Here is an 18,035-nt window from a genome sequence, read left to right as displayed (position 1 = left end):
GTCTCTGAACTACCAACCTTGGTTCTAGAGAACCTAAGGAGATGCCTTTAAAGGGAAAAGCACAGAGCTGTCCCCGGCCCTCAAGATCTACTTTTTTCAAGGTCTGATCTTTTGTCTTTAAAAAAGAGCTATTGGGGCGCCTGGGTGGCGCAGTCGGTTAAGCGTCCGACTTCAGCCAGGTCACCATCTCGCGGTCCGTGAGTTCGAGCCCCGCGTCAGGCTCTGGGCTGATGGCCCGGAGCCTGGAGCCTGTTTCCGATCCTGTGTCTCCCTCTCTCTCTGCCCCTCCCCCGTTCATGCTCTGTCTCTCTCTGTCCCAAAAATAAATAAAAAAACGTTTAAAAAAATAAAAATAAATAAAATAAAAAAGAGCTATTTCCAGGGTGCCTGGGTGGCTCAGTCGATTGGTTAAGTCAACTTTGGCTCAGGTCATGATCTCACGGTTCATGAGATTGAGCCCTGTGTCCGGCTCTCCACTGACAGCCTGCTTGGGATTTTGTCTCTCTCTCTCTGCCTCTCCTCCACTCGTGCTCTCTCTCAAAATAAACAAACATTTAAAAAAATAACAGGAGAGAGGCATTTCTCTACAGGCCCAATTGCAGACTAGTCAAGACAGACCTTGGATCAATAAGAGGACATTAGAGTGCTACTGAGGGGGCAACCTAACTTGTCTCACTGTAAGGGCCAAGCAAGGTTGGGTCCATCACATCTTCATGTTGGGACGGTCTCACAACCATCTCTGAGAGGAAACAGGGGCTTACGTTTTTTCTGGTCATCTCTGGTTTTGAAGTCTACTTTTCTGAGCTTTCTGGCTCGCCTGGCTAGCACATACGCTATTCCTGTTCTGCCCCATGTGGCTCCAGGGAAAGGTTTACACACATGCTCACACAAGGCATTTCTGTGTATAGCTTTTATTGGTTTCAGGAGACAGAGGCAGGCAAGTTAAAACCGAATATTAGACGTTTCTGTTCTTAAAACACCCTTCAGCCACTTTTACTCACAGGCTCCAGACTCCCACCACTGGCTTAGCACCGGCTGCCTCTTTCCTTCTGCTTCTCAACTCCCAAATCCACGTTCTCTTTTACAAAGAGTACTTTAAATATTTCTTCAACTTCCTCTTCTCCTGCCAACCCATTCTCATAAGGTCTCACCTTCTTAAAAAAAAAAAAAAACAGAGGTAAAATTCACATCATATAAAATGAACCATTTTAAATTATACAATTCACAGGCATTTAGTAAACTGTTGTGAAACCATATAGGGTCTCACCTTTCATCCCCAATGACTTATCAAGATAGTTTCCCACACAAAGACATGAAAGATTCTTCCCTAAGAGAAATTTTTTTTTTAAGATTGCATTTTTTTTTAAGTAATCTCTACACCCAACGTGGGGCTTGAACCTACAACTCTGAGATTAATAGTTGCATGCTCTACCGACTGAGCCAGCCAGGCGCCCCCTAAGAGAAATTTAGGGTGCCAGTCACTTCCCCTCCCTTAAACCTTGTTCTTACAGGGATAGAAGTCTTTTGACATTTGAGGAAAAGATGCCATCAAGCAGCTACTTATCCTTTTGGAGAAGGAACTATAATTGGGGGGGGGGGGGAGAGAAAGGTTGTGAAACATTTAAAATAGATTTTTTCACAGAAGGTGGTATTTTTAAAACTAATTTTCAGCTTTATTTACCACTCAATGGAATATCAGCAACTCACTTGCAAATCATTCAGCAAATACTTTTTTATATGTATTTTTATACATTATATAACATTTATTCATATTTGTTTTGCTACATATATATAAATACATATGTGGGTAGCAAAACAAATATGAACCACATGTTAAATTTCAGTGGTGGGTATATGGGCATATTATTCCAATTTAGATGTATGCTTGAAATTTTAGATAATAAAAAGTTGGGGAAAACTCATGGAGTAGAGCTTTTTATTTAGATAATTTATACTAAATGGTATAAAAATGTATTATCTATGATGTTTTAGGATATGAAGGGTACTGGACACATGTTTGGCATCAGCTGCGGTCCTTATACTCAATCATTCAAACTAAACAAACCTCACAATAGATCTACGACTGGTTGACCTAAACAATGATAACAAAATCCTGGAAGAGCAGTAGTAGTGGACGGCATCTCTTCTCAGAACATCACACACACAGGTCACCTCCTCTCCTGGGAATAGCACCCACGTAAAGGACACAACTTTCTCATGGCATTCATTAAAGCCATAAGGAAACTCCCTAAACACACAATGAAGTAAGATTTAACAAATATTTACTGAGCGCCAGTTAAGTGAACTTCTGGTATTAGGAGTGTGTACATGCCAATATAGTATGTGCAGGACATGGTTTCTCTTTGGGGGTTAATTACAACCGAGTTGGGGAAAGAAGGTGCTTAAAAGCAGTGAAAAGCAAATAACACCACAAAATTTAAAGAGCAATTATTACATCTTTGGTGAAAGCGTAACTTGGTAAAACCTTTAATGGGGAGCAATTTAGTAATACCTACCAAAATTAGAAATGTGCATACCCTTTGCCTTAGGATTCCAGTTAAATGGGTATGAATTTATCCTATAGATATGTTCATATGTGTGCCACATGATGTATGTATAAAGATAATAACTGAGGCATTATATAAAACAGCAAAATTGAAAAAAAACCTAAATATGCATAGGAAACTGGTTAAATTATGGTACATGCATTAACGAAATACTATGTGGTTGTTAAATAGAGTTAGGCTGCTTTTGACACAGAATATCTCCAAAACATAAGGTTGAAGCAAAAAATAAACAAGTGGCACTACATCAAACTTAAAAGCTTCTGTGCAAGAAAGGAAACAATCAAGACAGTAAAAAGTCAACCTATGGAATGGGAGAAAATATTTACAAACCATCTCTTATCTGATAAGGAGTTAATATCCAAAATATGTAAGAACTCCTACAACTTAATAACAAAAAAAGCAAATAACTCTATTTAAAAATGGACAAAGGACTTGAATAGACATTTCTCCAATGGCCAGTGGGTATATGAAAAGATGCTCGACGTCACCATTAAGGAAATGCAAATCAAACCATAATGAGATATAACCTCACATCTGTTAGGATGGTAATTACAAAAAAAATCAGAAAACAACAAATGCTAGTGAAGATGTGGAGAAAGTGGGACCCTTGTGCACTGGTGGGAATGTAACATGGTACAGCTATTATGGAAAACAGTATGGAGGTCCCTCAAAAAATTACAAGTAGGGGCGCCTGGATGGCTCAGTCGGTTAAGCCGCCGACTTCAGCCCAGGTCACGATCTCGCGGTCCGGGAGTTCGAGCCCCGCGTCGGGCTCTGGGCCGATGGCTCAGATCCTAGAGCCTGCTTCCGATTATGTGTCTCCCTCTCTCTCTGCCCCTCCCCCGTTCATGCTCTGTCTCTCTCTGTCTCAAAAATAAAAAAATAAATAAAAAACGTTAAAAAAATTAAAAAAAAATTACAAGTAGAACTACCCTTTGATCCAGCAATTGCACTTCTTTGTATTTATCCAAAATAACTGAATGAGATATTTGTACTAGCATGTCTATTACGGCATTATCCACAATAGCCAAGAGAGAGAAACAATTGAAGTGTCCACAGATGGATGAATGGATAAAGAACTTGTGGTACATACAATTGTGGTAATACAATGCAGTATTATGCAGCCGTAATAAAGAAGGAAATCCTGCCATAGGCTACGACATGCATGAAACTTAGACACTATGCTAAGTGAAACAGCCAGTCACAAAGGACAAATACTGCATGATTCCACTAACGCAGTCAAACTGATACAAGCAGAAAGTAAAATGATGGTAGCCAGGGATGGGGGGAGGGGAAAATGAGGAGTTTTGTTCAATGGGCATAGAGTTTTAGTCATGCAAGATGAAAAAGTTCTAGAGTTCTACTGTATGTATAACAATATACATATAATTAACAATAGTATTGTATACTTAAAGGTTTATTAGAGGACAGATTACCTGTTCCGTGTTTTTTTTTTTTTTTACAATTGAAATGATGTGTTTATACATATCTTTAAATATCTCTAAGTAAAAAGAAGTCAAGATGTAGAGGATTGTGCATAGTATGCCAACATTTGTGTGTGTGTATGTTTGTTCTATATACATAGTTAACTAGGCTTAACATATATTTGCAAAGATACAGAAAGTCGTGAGTGGTTGCTTCCAATGAGGAAAACTGGATGCTTGGGACAGACATTGCAGGGAGGCAATTTTTTTAATTTTGAATTTGTACCAATTAAATTTTAATATTACCAATCAAAAAATAGAACATACAGAGAAAGATACCATATGTTTTCACTCTTATGTGGATCCTGAGAAACTTAACAGAAACCCATGGAGGAGGGGAAGGAAAAAAAAAAAAGAGGTTAGAGTGGGAGAGAGCCAAAGCATAAGAGACTGTTAAAAACTGAGAACAAACTGAGGGTTGATGGGGGGTGGGAGGGAGGGGAGGGTGGGTGATGGGTATTGAGGAGGGCACCTTTTGGGATGAGCACTGGGTGTTGTATGGAAACCAATTTGACAATAAACTTCATATATTGAGAAAAAAATAGAACATAAAGCAATTTATAAAAAAGTAGGAAATATATTATATGGTACTAATGACACATACCAGAATAATTATCTAGATAACAAGAGATAAGTTGGAGTAGAGAATGCAGTATTTACAAGGCGGAACGTGAGCTGGGCCTTGAGAAATGGGAAGTGTTTGGATAGGTAGAGGAGAGCAGTAAGGACAGTCCAGGTGTGTACGTAGAGGCTGGAGTGGGGAGAGGACATGGGAAGTAAAAATGGAGAAGCAGGGTAATGAAAGGTAAATCAAGCGCCAGTGAGACAGTTTCAGCGTACTGCAGAATGCAGGTACAAGAGAAAAGGATGAAATAATTTAGTAGATGATGCACGGAAATGTGGAATTAATGTGGTGGGCAGCAGGGAGCCACTGTAGGCTCTTGAGCAGGGAAGTCATATTATGAAAGCAGGATTCCAAGATCAGCAGACAAAACAGACAAAATAAACCAAAAGATAGACAACTGTCAGAAGGCTAACGCAGCGATCCAGGGGTTGCCCATTGCAATCATCTGGGAAGCTTTAAAAATATATATTTGTGCCTAGGTCTCCACTGCCAGAGATTCTGATTTAAGTGGTTTGGGGTGGAGCCTGATCATTGCCATTTTGAAAGCTCCCCAAGTGATTTTAAAGAGCAGCATGGGTTGAACATAACTGTCACAATCCAGGCACAAAGAGATGAAGGCTAAGACTCGGGAGCTGGCAGGAGGCTGGAGACAGGATAAAAGCACACTTAGGAGACAGGTCCAAGGAAGAACTGATGTGCTGACAGATCGGGGGTAAAGAGTGAAAAGATATACACAGTCTGTTAGATTTATGCATTCATTCAACAGATATTTATTAAGTCCCTCCCAAGTACCAGGTACCATACTGAGCTCGAAGGATTTAGTGATGAGCAAAACAGACCAGTCCCACTTCTTCAGAAACTTGTGGTCTAGTGGACACAGACAACAAACAAGACTTCCAGGGATGGCCTGTACAACTGGGTCTGAAGCTATCAAGCATGACCGCTATCAGGCTGCTTGTGTACATCAAGTGGTCGGGGGGAGACGTCTCTGAGCTGGTGATACTTGAGGCTTGAGTGATGAGGAGCTGAGTCTTCAAAGAGAGATGTTCTCTCTAGGAAAAGCAGTAAGCACGCAGGGACATGTTCAAGGCACAGAAAGTCTGTACAACGGAGAAGAGTCAAAGACTGATGGGAGATGAGGTCAGAGAAATACGTAGGTACAAACCAAATAGAGCCATGTGGGCCATGGCACAGATTTCATTCTCAATGACATGGGAGGCCCTTGGAGGAAATTAAGCAGAGTAGTGACGTGATCTGATTTACATTTTTGGACAACCACTTTTGCAGTGTGAAAACAGACTGCAGGTTGCAGGAATGAAAGCAAGAAAACTGACTGGAAGGATAGATTAGAGCATGAGGTGCGCTGACAGGGGAAAACTGTGGAGGAGAATAGATTTGAATATGTCGACTTTAGGTAACTGGGCGGCATCTAAGCAGAACGTCCCAGGACAACTGGACACATGGGAAATAGGTGAGAATTTAGGTTGTACCTACTGACTTGGAGACACTTTCAGGACTGAAGAAATGCATGTTAGATGACACTACAGGACTATGGCAACTTTTTCCAAGAAGGGGACTAGTAACAACTTGGAAGAAAAGCCTCTAGTGGTGGGCTGCAGGGCTCTGTAGTTAGTTTTGTCTTTCAGAACATCTTTATCTGTGAATGGGATAAAGAAATGGCAGGATAACGCAGGATGTCAAAAAACAGGGAACAATGATACACTGGAATCAAAACTTAAAAAAATCTCAATGGCTGGAAGAATGTACTAAAGTTAACAAGGCAAAATTTAGATAGATAAAAAATAGATAACAAGTGTGTGTGTATAACATATATTCCTTCATATTAAAAAAAAATAAAATTAATAGTAAAAGACCTAGAAATCTGGCAGTTCACCTAAAAGAGACCTGGGGCTTTTACTGATGATGTACTTTACAAGCCTAAAGTGTAAAGTCATTGTGAAAAAGCTGATGTAAAATCAGAGGAATTGACATTATTACAAAACTAGAACTTATTTTTCTAGGGAAGAATACATCAGTAGTGAAAATAAACTACATTGATCACGATTATTTCTAGAACACTATTTTCTGATCAGGCCGCTGACTAGATGGCTGAAGTAGAGAAGGGAAAAGAGATATGAGATTTGAGGAACAGTCAAGTAATAAAACTATATATATTCAATTCAGTGCTTAACAGCATACTCAAACTTTCCCCAAATATCGTGTTAAATAACTTGGGGAAATAAGGTGTATTTCCCCTGGTTGAGAGAAAACATAGTCTTCAAACATGAAAGTCTTCAGAGATTAAAGAAAACTTGTCCAAAATTAGACAAAAGAGGTAGAGCTGGGATTTGAACACAAGTAAATAGGACTTCAGAATCTTTATTTAAAAAAAAAAAAGTCTCTCTCTCCATAAATGTATGAAACTATAGATATAGATCTATGTTTTCCTTTTCTTTTTTTTTTTTAAATAATTTATTGTCAGGTTAGCTAACATACAGCATACACAGCATAGTTCTGGCTTCAGGAGTAGATTCCTGTGATTTGCCAATTAAAACACCCAGTGCTCATCCCAACAAGTGCCCTCCTCAATGCCCATCACCCATCTTCCCTGCTCCCAAACCCCCTACCCCCACCCTCATCAACCCTCAATTTGTTCTCTGTAATTACGAGTCTCTTGTGGTTTGCTTCTCTGTTTGTAATTTATTTTTCCGTCCCTTCCCTTATGGTCTTCTGCTAAGTTTCTCAAGTTCCACATATGAGTGAAAACACAGGATATCTTTCTTTCTGACTGACTTATTTCACTTAGCATAATACCCTCTAGTTCCATCCATGTTGTTGCAAATGGCAAGCTTTCATTCTTTTTCATCATTGAGTAGTATTCCTGTGTGTGTGTGTGTGTGTGTGTGTGTGTGTGTGTGTGTGTGTGTACACATACACATTACATCTTCTTTATCCATTCATCAGGTGATGGACATTTGGGCTCTTTTTGGCTATTGTTGATAGCACTGCTATAAACATTAGGTACATGTGCCCCTACGAATCAGCACTCCTATATCCTTTGGATAAATTTCTAGTAGTGCTATTGTTGGGACATAGGGTAATTCTGTTTTTAATTTTTTTGAGGAACCTCCACTATGTTTTCCAGAGTGGCTATACCAGTTTGCATTCCCACCAACAGTGCAAGAGGGTTCCCCTTTCTCCACAACCTCGCCAACATCTGTTGTTTCCTGAGTTGTTACTTTTAGCCACTCTGACCAGTCTGAGATGGTATCTCAATGAGGTTTTGATTTGTATTTCCCTGATGAGGAGTGACATTGAACATCTTTTCATGTGCCTATTGGCCATATGGATGTCTTCTTTAGAGAGGTGTCTATTCATGTCTTCTGCCCATTTCTTCACTGTATTATTTGTTTTTTTGGGAGTTGAGTTTGCTAAGTTCTCTAAAGACTTTGGATACTAACCCTTTATGTCATTTGCAAATATCTTCTCCCATTCTGTTGTTTGCCTTTTAGTTTTGTTGATTGTTTCCTTTGCTGTGCAGAAGCTCTTAATCTTGATGGGATCCCAACAGTTCATTTTTGCTTTTATTTCCCTTGCTTTGGAGACGTGTCAAGTAAGAAGTTGCTGCGGCTGAGGTCAAAGAGGTTGTTGCCCATTTTGCCCTCTAGGATTTTGATGGTTTCCTGTCTCACGTTTAGGTCTTTCCTCCATTTTGAATTTATTTTTGTGTATGGTGTAAGAAAGTGGTTCAATTTCATTCTTCAGTATGTTGCTGTCCAGTTCTCCCAGCGCCACTTGCCAAAGAGACTGTCATTTTTCCATTGGATACTCTTTACTGCTTTGTCGAAGATCAGTTGGCCATACATTTGTAGGTCCATTTCTGTGTTCTCTATTCTATTCCATTGGTCTATGTGTCTGCTTTTGTGCCAATACCATACTGTCTTGATGACTACAGCTTTGTAGTATAGGCTAAAGTCTGGGATTGCAATGCCTCCAGTTTGGTTTTCTTTTCAACCTTACTTTGGTTATTCGGCGTCTTCTGTGGTTCCATGCAAATTTTAGGATTGTTTGTTCTAGCTCTGTGAAGAATACTGGTAATATTTTGATTGAGACTGCATTTGTATAGGTTGCTTTGGATAGTATCAACATTTTAACAATATTTGTTCTTCCCATCCATAAGCATGGAATGCTTTTCCATTTCTTTGTGTCTTCTTCAATTTCTTTCATTAGCTTTCTATAGTTTTCAGCATACAGATCTTTTACCTCTTTGGTTAAGTTTATTCCTAGGTATTTTATGGTTCTTGGTGCAATTTAAATGGGATCGTTTCCTTGATATCTCTGTTGTTTCGTTACTGTATAGAAACGCGACTGATTTCTGTTCATTGATTTTATATCCTGCAACTTTTCTGAATTCATGTATTAGTTCTAGCAGTTTTTTGGTGGTCTTTTGGATTTTCCATGTAGACAGAGTACCACATCATCTGCGGAAAGTGCAAGTTTGACATCTTCTTTGCCAATTTAGATGCCTTTTATTTCATTTTATTGTCTAATTGCTGAGGCTAGGACTTAATCTATGTTTTCCTTTGCGTTAAGCAGTTGCATTACCAGGGCCATCTTGAAAAGGTTCAATCAGAAAATTCCAAGTTTTATTTGAGCTTTTTTCAGGCAAGAAATTCAGGGGTCTTATTTAACTTCACAACTTTAGGACTAGTGCAACTCTTAGTGTGTATTATGTGCTCAGTAAATACTTACTCAGTGAATTAGCCAGCCCCTTTGCCTGTGTTGTGCATTGATCCACTGATCAGTAGAAGACAAAACACACACAAATTCAAACAGTGAGAAACATTTCTCTGGAGGTCTTGTTTCTTTATACCATCCCATATGACAATGCCTTTTCATCCACTTGTCTTTTTTTTCCCCTGGCAACTCAATTTCCCTCTCTGCCCCTTTCCTTTGTCCCACAGGCGAAAAAACTTGTCCCCCTGGCCACCAGGCAAGATGAGTCTTCCTGCTCCTCATAAGTGCTCATCTTGATGGACAGCCTCACAAACTAGGACAGTGGATCATGATAGTAAAAACATAGATCAGATTGTTCAGGAAGAGTGATTGTAATGAGGAAGCCATATCCACAATATCTTTACTTATCCTTCACCAAAATTTTGTTTTCTTATTTTTCCCTCTTCATTAAGGGAAGACTATAGGAGGATAATGTAGAAAAATGAACAAATTGTGTGCTTAAATTAGAAAAACAATTGTTTCAGTACTATATCAGGTTCTGAGAAGTTCTAAGACCAAAAATTATGACACCTAAGTTTTAGGCAAAGTAATTGGCAGGAAACAAAGTCTTTTTTCAATAGGGCTAATTCTAATAAAGTCAGAGAGAGTACTGTCAACATGCCAAGAAGAAAATCAGGTTAAAATTAACTGTTCGAGTCCTTTTGTTTCTAGCATCTATTTTCCATCTCTATATATTCTACTGGCACTGTCAGCACGAGAGACCCCACACCCAGCTACCCAAAGATTATCTAGTAACCTGATCCGGCAAATACACGGGGCAAGAATGGAGAAGAGAAAAATCCGTTTACCTTAAAAAGAGATCTTCCAAATTCATTAACATCTCATACAGTGCTCGCCATTTCATTTGTGCCCACATAACCTTATTCCTAGGCTCTAAAATGTTTCAGAGTCAGATGGCTATAGCACTTCCACAAATGGCGGGGGATGGGGGGGTACACATTTCAAATACAGAAGAGTACTGGTGCCAAAGGTCACATGGAGAAAGAAATGAATCTTTCCTAGCTGATCTCTGCTCACATCAGAGATCACCCCCCAAACGGGGGAGAAGAAAAACGGTCTTACAGGTTTATATACAGGCAAATAAAGAAGATGAGATTTTGCAAAGGTAAAAATGTTTTTAGAAGCACAAGAAGGCCCGTGATTAGCTGATAACCATTTAAAGGCATGTGTAAAGTTTACCTGAAAATGGATGGTATGCTTCTGCTTTTCCATTGGTGAATTTACCAAGGTACTAAACTTAAATTTAAAAGGTGTCACGGGAGAAGGAACAAAGGAACAAACAAAGCCAGAGAGGTTGGGCTGATCTGGTAACAAGCTACCCATCAAATGCGAGTTAGGAATTGCCACAGTAGAGAATGTATGGTACTTTCAAGACCAGGTCTATACCCAGATTGTGCTGAATTTCAGATTCTGCTTCTAGATGGAAAGGCAAAAAAACCCACAAAGATTTCCAGACCTTGGGTGTTTAAAGGGCCTTCACACAGTAAATCAACCTACTCCTGTCTTGTTTTCTCCGCAGCCAGACTGAAATAATACAGCACCAGCAGAGGTGTGAATTACCCCCATTCATCTTAATGGAGTGTTAACTTCAAAGGCTTGTTTTAACCATTTAAATGCTAAGCTCATGAGTAAACATTCTGTTAAAAAAAAAGGTACAATTTAAACATTCACCTTCAACATACGAAAGTAATTTATATTCTCAGCACTTCGTTTTTTAATTTAGCAAACAAGTCTCCAAGTGTTAGAAAAGTATATATTTTGTACTTTACTTAGTTTTATTTTAAATAGTTCTTACCTAATAAATTATGAACGTTAAGCCCATAATGCGAGGGCCTATATTTCCCAGGAATAATGTTGCGGAGTACTTGAACAAGGGTTTTTGGTAATCCTAGTGAAGGGGACACTGCTCTTACCTGACATCTTATTAGCTTCCTCCACACTCATAGAGAAAGCTGTGACCCCGAAGAGGCAACCAGATAAGGCAGAATATTGAAGTAAAATAAAAGAAAAACACTTCCACAAATATTATCTCTTGATATTAACTAAGTTTTATGTTCAATATGTTACTTGTCCCTTTGCCAAACCTCTCATGATCCTATCCCATGAGCAGGTGACAAATGTATTAACTGATGCCCAGCTGTCATCACATTTAACATTTGCCCCACAGGGCATCCTTGCATCTGTTGCAGATTTAGTGTTATTTTGGTATTACTGGAATTAGATTTATGTAAGCAGCTGAACACCTATTTGTGTTTGGATCTATAATTTCATAAACAGAAAAAGAGGGTACAAGAATTAGCTTATCAGATTGGTAGGCTCTGGCTGACCTGAAGCCACAGGGGAAGCCATGCCTGGCTGTGCCCCTGGGACCATGCTAAGTGCCCAGCTTCAGGAAGACATTAGTAGGAGAGCACAGCTGGGGCAGAACTGTGGCAAAACATGAAAAAGAGTGCACATGGGGCCAGTTCCCCTGTGAATGAAGGCTAGAGAAAGATTCTAAACATATTAGTTGTACAAGATGGAAGACGAAGAAATTCCCTGTCTCTGATTGAAAGCAAACTTATTTTACTGGTCCAGATGAAGGGATGGGGGAAAGGGGATAAGTATCTGATCTAAGAGCCTGTTTTGGTCTGCACCTAATTTATACAGGGTCATTTAATCCTCTCAACACAACCCTGTATAATTGGTATTAATTCCATTTAATACCTATATGAAAGTGGAGGCTTGGAGAGGTTAAGTACTTTGTCTAAACTCACTGAGATTTGAATCTAAGTCTTTCTAACCCTCAAACTTAGACTTTTTCCATTATACTATGCTGATCCAAAGTTGCCAAAGAAATATCTTAACTCAAAAGGGAAGCTCAGTTGTCAATTTTTCTGCCCATTTCCTAAGTAGGAAGCAAAGGGGCACCTGCAAAAGTGTGTATTTCCATTCATGCAAATTGGTGCTTTGCATGCAATCCCCTACTTTACATGTGCACAGGGGTAGCATTACATTTTCACTGATACACCCTGGCTTTGGTAGGCTGCTAACAAGGTGCCTTTCACAAAGAGCACTCATGGGGAGAAGAGATCTAGCTTCTGCTTTCCAACCAAAAGTAAGCCACATCAATGGGAAACAATGATTTATAACCTCTGCACAAAACTTGATATAAATCGTCACTATTTGTCTGTTTGCCAACTAGAAAGTCACGTGTTTAAGTGACAAAAGAGAAAGCTCAGAGAACTTCCAAATCCACAGTCAATCATCACAGCTCTATGTCATAATGAACAACAGGAAAATCACAAAAGTTTCTTAGAGAAGATTGGGAGGCAGGGCAAAATACCAAATGAAATAATCCCACAGTTTCGTTATTAGTGATTGATGTTGACAACATTAACCCACAGCTAAGATTCAATTTTGTATATAAAGCCAATACACTGATTTCTTAAAAAACAAACAAATGAAAGATTGACTCTATACATTTAATAACACTAAAAACTTCTGCCTGTGATAAACACTGTTAAGAGAACGAGAAGGCAAGCCACCGAATGGGAGAGAATTTTTGCAAAACACATTATCTGATAAAGGATTGGTATCTAAAATATACAAAGAATGCTTAAAAGCCAACAGTGAGAAAATAAACCAATTTAAAAAATGGGCAAAAGATCCAAACCTCACCCAAGAAAATATACAGATGGCAAATAAGCATATGAAAAGATGCTCCACATCATATGTCATTAGGGAAATGCAAATTGAAACAATGAGATATAACTACACACCCATTAGAATGACAAAAATCCAAACCACTGACAACACCAAATGTTGGCGAGGATATGGAACAACAGGAACTCTCATTCACTGCTGTCAGAAATGTAATATATTACAGCTAGTTTGGAAGGCAGTTTGGCAGTTTCTTATAAGACTAAACATATTTTTACCGTATGATGCAGCAATTGTGCTCTTTGGTATTAACCCAAAAAAGCTGAAACTTATATCCACACAAAAACCTGTACACACTTTATTCATAACTTTGAAAGCCAGGAAGAGGTCCTTCAACAGGTGAATGAAAACACAAACTGGCCCATCCATACAGTGGAATATTATTCAATAATAAAAAGAAATGAGCTATATGAAAATGCATGGAGGAAACTTAACTGCATTTTGTTTAAGTGAAAGAGCCAGCCTGAAAGGTTAGATAATATATAATTCCAACTATATGACATCCTAGAAAAGGCTCACAGGGAAAGGCTCACAGTTTTTATGAAGTCAGTCAAAAGATCAGTGGTTGCCAATGCTTGCATCAACAGTGAACTCTCAGGCAAACTCTGTACTTTAGTAAATAATACTGTATCAAGGGGTAGCCGGGTGGCTCAGTCGGTTAAGTGTCTGACTCTTGATGTTGGCTCAGGTCATGATCTCCTGGTTTGTGAGTTCCAGCTCCGTGTCAGGCTCTGTGCTGCCAGTGCGGAGCCTGCTTGATATTCTCTCTCTCTCTCTCTCTCTCTCTCTCTCTCTCTCTCTGCTCCTCCCTTGCTCATGTTCTCGCTCTCTCTCAAAATCAACAGACTTAAAAAATGTTTTACAAGTACTGTATCAATATTGGCTCATCAAGTATAACAAATGCACCACATGAATGCAAGATTTCAACAATATGGGAAACTATGGGTGTGTTGGGGATCAGGGGATATATGAGAACTCTGTACCTTCTGCTCAATGTTTCTGTAAACATTAAATCTACCCTAAAAAATAAAGTCTATTGATTTTTAAAAAAATACAAAGGTTGACCTAACATATCAAAGAACATTTTGAATTTTATGTTAATTAAAACTGCTATAAATCCACTTTCCGCTACCTATTCCCATTTTGTTCTGCTTTTCTGTTAATAATGTTTGTAAAAATGTTTACCCATATAAAAAGGATTCATCAAAAGTGCTTTACAGAATTATTCCTTTTTGCATATAGAGGTAAATTATTCTTTGTAAGAAGTGGGAAAATATTTGTTTCACTTACTAATCCAATTAAAAATGATTATTGCTAAACTAAAATTCCCAACCAAAATTCCAAAGATGAGCAAAACAAAAGCCTGTGGGGAAAAAAAAGACAAAGAACAATTAGAGTATTTTAAACCTCCACCTTCCTCAATAATGTATGTTATAGTTCAAAATACATGAACTTTCTTGATGTAGATAAACTACTCAAGTACAAAATGACAAATTATTTCTTAAAATAGAATTATTAAAAGAAATAAAAGGTAACCTACCCCAAGTTTTTTCCACGAGAGAAAATCCTCTCTGCTAAGTTTAAGATAAAATAGTCCTGGGAATATAAAAATCAAACATGTTGATGTACTGGAACCTTTAAGTGGGAGGGGAAACAAGAAAAAAAAAAGAGGATATTGCCAGATTCAGATGCGGGGCCGGATGACAATTTTGATCTATTTTGTTACATGGATTTTTTGAAATAGAAAACTTACCAACCACACCAAATATATTCCTAATGTCAGGAACATATATTGCAAGTAAAACAATGGTAACATTGAGTGCTAGAGTGATCAAAGAATGGCGAGTCCATGAGAATGGAAAATTGGAGAAAAACATCATCATTAAAGCTCTTCTTGCCTGTATAACAGAAAAAGAAACAGATTTAAGCAGAGAGATTTAAGCAAAGCCAACATACTTGCTTAGGGAAACACAGGTACAGTATAGTAAGCATGACATCCTTGCTCCCTACACCATTTAGATTTTTAAAAAATACAGTATAAACGATTATTATAAAGTGTTTAGGACAAATCAACTAAGAAATACACCTTTCTGAGTGAGCTTAATAAAAATTATTTTGGCCTGGGTGGCTCAGTCGGTTAAGCGGCCGACTTCAGCTCAGGACACGATCTCGCGGTCCGTGAGTTCGAGCCCTGCGTCGGGCTCTGGGCTGATGGCTCAGAGCCTGGAGCCTGTTTCAGATTCTGTGTCTCCCTCTCTCTCTGCCCCTCCCCCGTTCATGCTCTGTCTTTCTCTGTCTCAAAAATAAATAAAACGTTAAAAAAAAAATTAAAAAAAATTATTTTGCTTTAATTCTTCAAGAAATGTTCACATTCAATGTCTTTAGGTTGCATAATTTTCAAAATGACCAACAATAACACTGTGTGATGAAATCTCAGAGAATCATTTTCATTAAATTCACAGAGAGAAGAACAAAAGGTTTGAAAAGAAAAAAGACTCATGCTATGGTAAAGAAACACCATGTACTATTTTATTTTATATTATCTGTTTCATAGCATGTAAATATGAAAACTAGTTCATGACACTTCCCACTGCTAAGGCGAGCAGCAGGCAGTCATACCCCACAAATGTTTACCCCCCACCGCTGCCCTCCTGGCTGTGCAGTCTACACAGGAAGTGGGCCAAAAATCTTGAAGGCCCAGTTCTTCGGGAACTTGCTGTTGAGGGATTCAAGACATTCATGCAGAAACATTCATACCTCAAGCCTCTGTTTCCATTTTCTCAGAAATTCTTAAGATTCTTACATATGGCAACTAAATACAGAATGAAGATCTGTTCTGCCCCTTAATTATAATTCTCAAGCAAATACAATATTTTGACTAAGATTAAATTAGAATGTCTATGTGAAAATAAATCTACAATAAACCAGAACGAGCTTATTTTTGCTGACTTGACTTTTGCTTCTTCATGCACATTCTTGTGAAAACAGAATACAGAATTAAAGGAGGGGGGGAAACCCCAAACTTTAGAAGAACCATAGTCTCTAAATTGGAAACAATGCTGTGGGAGAGCGTAAATCTAAACTAAATCTCAAAAAGCACAAATTAGCTTAGTGGTTCACTGTTATTTTTGTGCCTTCATGGGGCCATATGCAAGTATGAGGTCTTTGATCAATTACCTGACAAATGAATAAGATATACAAGACTAGATGTGATTCAAACATTCCAGTCTGCAAAGAATTAGCGTTGCCATATCAGGGAGCTGCTACATTAAGCAACAAGACCTTTAAGAGTACTTACAGGGAAGTGGATTAGAGGGACTGTCAAAAGCACAGCAAATAGTATGCATAGCTTCACAGCCATGACAACAACATCATGTGGCAAGTACTTGCTATAACCTTGCAGTAATTCTGATGCCACTTTGTCTGTAAATTAAAACAATAATAAGGATCACATTATAAACTACTATGATGTCAATAACAGCAAAACTATTTTACTTTGCACAAATGGATCTTAACAAATTTTGGATTCTCAGTACCAAATCCATCTCTGGCCTTTTCCCTAGCCTTTGAAACATAGAGACATTAGTTAAATATCTGCTTTAAAGTTATAATCTTTTCTTTTAATTAAACTAGAAATCAGCAGAACTTCTAAAATTATGACCATGAAAATACATATATATGTATACATATCTATATATATCTATATATATATACATATAACTTGAGAACTTTTCCATAATCCAAAGGTCTTGAACATTTGTTTGTTTTGTTAGGTGTTTTCACATGTATCATTGAAAGGGTATCATGTGTACCCTTATAACAATTAAGAGGGTAGCTAGGCTGAAAAATATTAATGGACTTGCCCAAGATCACACAGCACAAAGGGGCAGAGCTCGAAGAGCTAAAAGAGTACCCACTTTTTTTTTTGGTGCCAAAGCCAATACCCTTTCCTCAATACTGCAACATTTTCTAGAATCTTACACTTCTGTACATGTTGTCTGTTTCATCAACATTTCACCTGTAAATTCCTCTTTCATAAGAAAATGTAGTTGTAGGGAAATGGCTTACTCAGCAAGCCAGTGGTAGTCAGTGACAGAATTTGTACATGCTGACCATGCTTTGCTCCATGTCAGTCTTCCATTTTCCCAATGTCTTCTGCGCCCCCAGTCAGACGAGGGGTACGAAGATTGAGCGTTCTCAAGAACGTTCCATGTCCTGCCTTGTAGTGAAAGATCAGTCTGTACTTAAAATAGAATACTATCTTTTATTTTTAAGTAGGCTTCACGCCCAGTGTGGAGCCCTACGCGGAGCTTGAACTCATGACCCTGAGATCAAGACCTGAACTTAGATCAAGAGTTGGGTTCTTAACCAACTGAGCCACTCGGGTGCCCCAAAATAGATGGTGCTTTTTAAACTGGAGAGTAATATGTTTTCAGAGAGATGCTTTGGAGGAAATAAAAAACAAACACACCTCTGTTTTCAAGGAACTTAATATTTAAAGGAGCAATGAGATGAACATATACACATAAAATAGAAAGCGTATAAACACAGATATACACGTACGTGGCAGTAGTTGTTCTAAACAAAGAGCGATTGTGAATAGGGACAGGTAACTATGACTTTGATATGGAGGAAGGAGGAAACACAGGGAGGCTTGGGGAGAGTCATCATGATATAGTGAAGAGCAGGAAGGTAGAGGGTCTTGAATTCTGGGACCACACAGACTGATGTTCAAATTCCTCTACTTACTAGCAACCTAACTTCTCTGAGTCTCTTCGTTCTTACATCTGTAAAATGGGACACTAATATTTTGATGTGTGGAGTTACTGAGGGCCATAAATGAGTTAATGTATGGGTGGA

The 18,035-nt window shown here is 38.4% G+C and overlaps 1 protein-coding gene across 6 annotated transcripts in view; it reads right to left on the bottom strand.

Annotated features, from left to right (window-relative positions):
- Positions 1 to 368: 368 nt before the first annotated feature.
- Positions 369 to 18,035, bottom strand: part of SLC38A6 (solute carrier family 38 member 6) — a 75,907-nt gene continuing 58,240 nt past the window's right edge. For 5 of the 6 annotated variants that reach the window (XM_053224521.1, XM_027065862.2, XM_053224523.1 and 2 more), the window contains 4 exons: positions 16,474 to 16,598; positions 14,929 to 15,073; positions 14,716 to 14,810; positions 369 to 1,154 (listed from right to left, as the gene is read on the bottom strand). In XM_053224521.1, the coding sequence (XP_053080496.1) occupies positions 1,026 to 1,154; positions 14,716 to 14,810; positions 14,929 to 15,073; positions 16,474 to 16,598 (494 nt within the window). In that variant the 3' untranslated portion in view covers positions 369 to 1,025. Of the gene's footprint in view, positions 1,155 to 7,064; positions 14,539 to 14,715; positions 14,811 to 14,928; positions 15,074 to 16,473; positions 16,599 to 18,035 lie in introns of those variants that run through there. The other variant, XM_015071825.3, reaches the window with a different exon arrangement.

The sequence above is a fragment of the Acinonyx jubatus genome, chromosome B3 (assembly GCF_027475565.1).
Source record: "Acinonyx jubatus isolate Ajub_Pintada_27869175 chromosome B3, VMU_Ajub_asm_v1.0, whole genome shotgun sequence".
In the NCBI taxonomy this organism is placed as follows: Eukaryota; Metazoa; Chordata; class Mammalia; order Carnivora; family Felidae; genus Acinonyx; species Acinonyx jubatus.
This window is presented reverse-complemented; position numbering and strand designations above follow the sequence as displayed.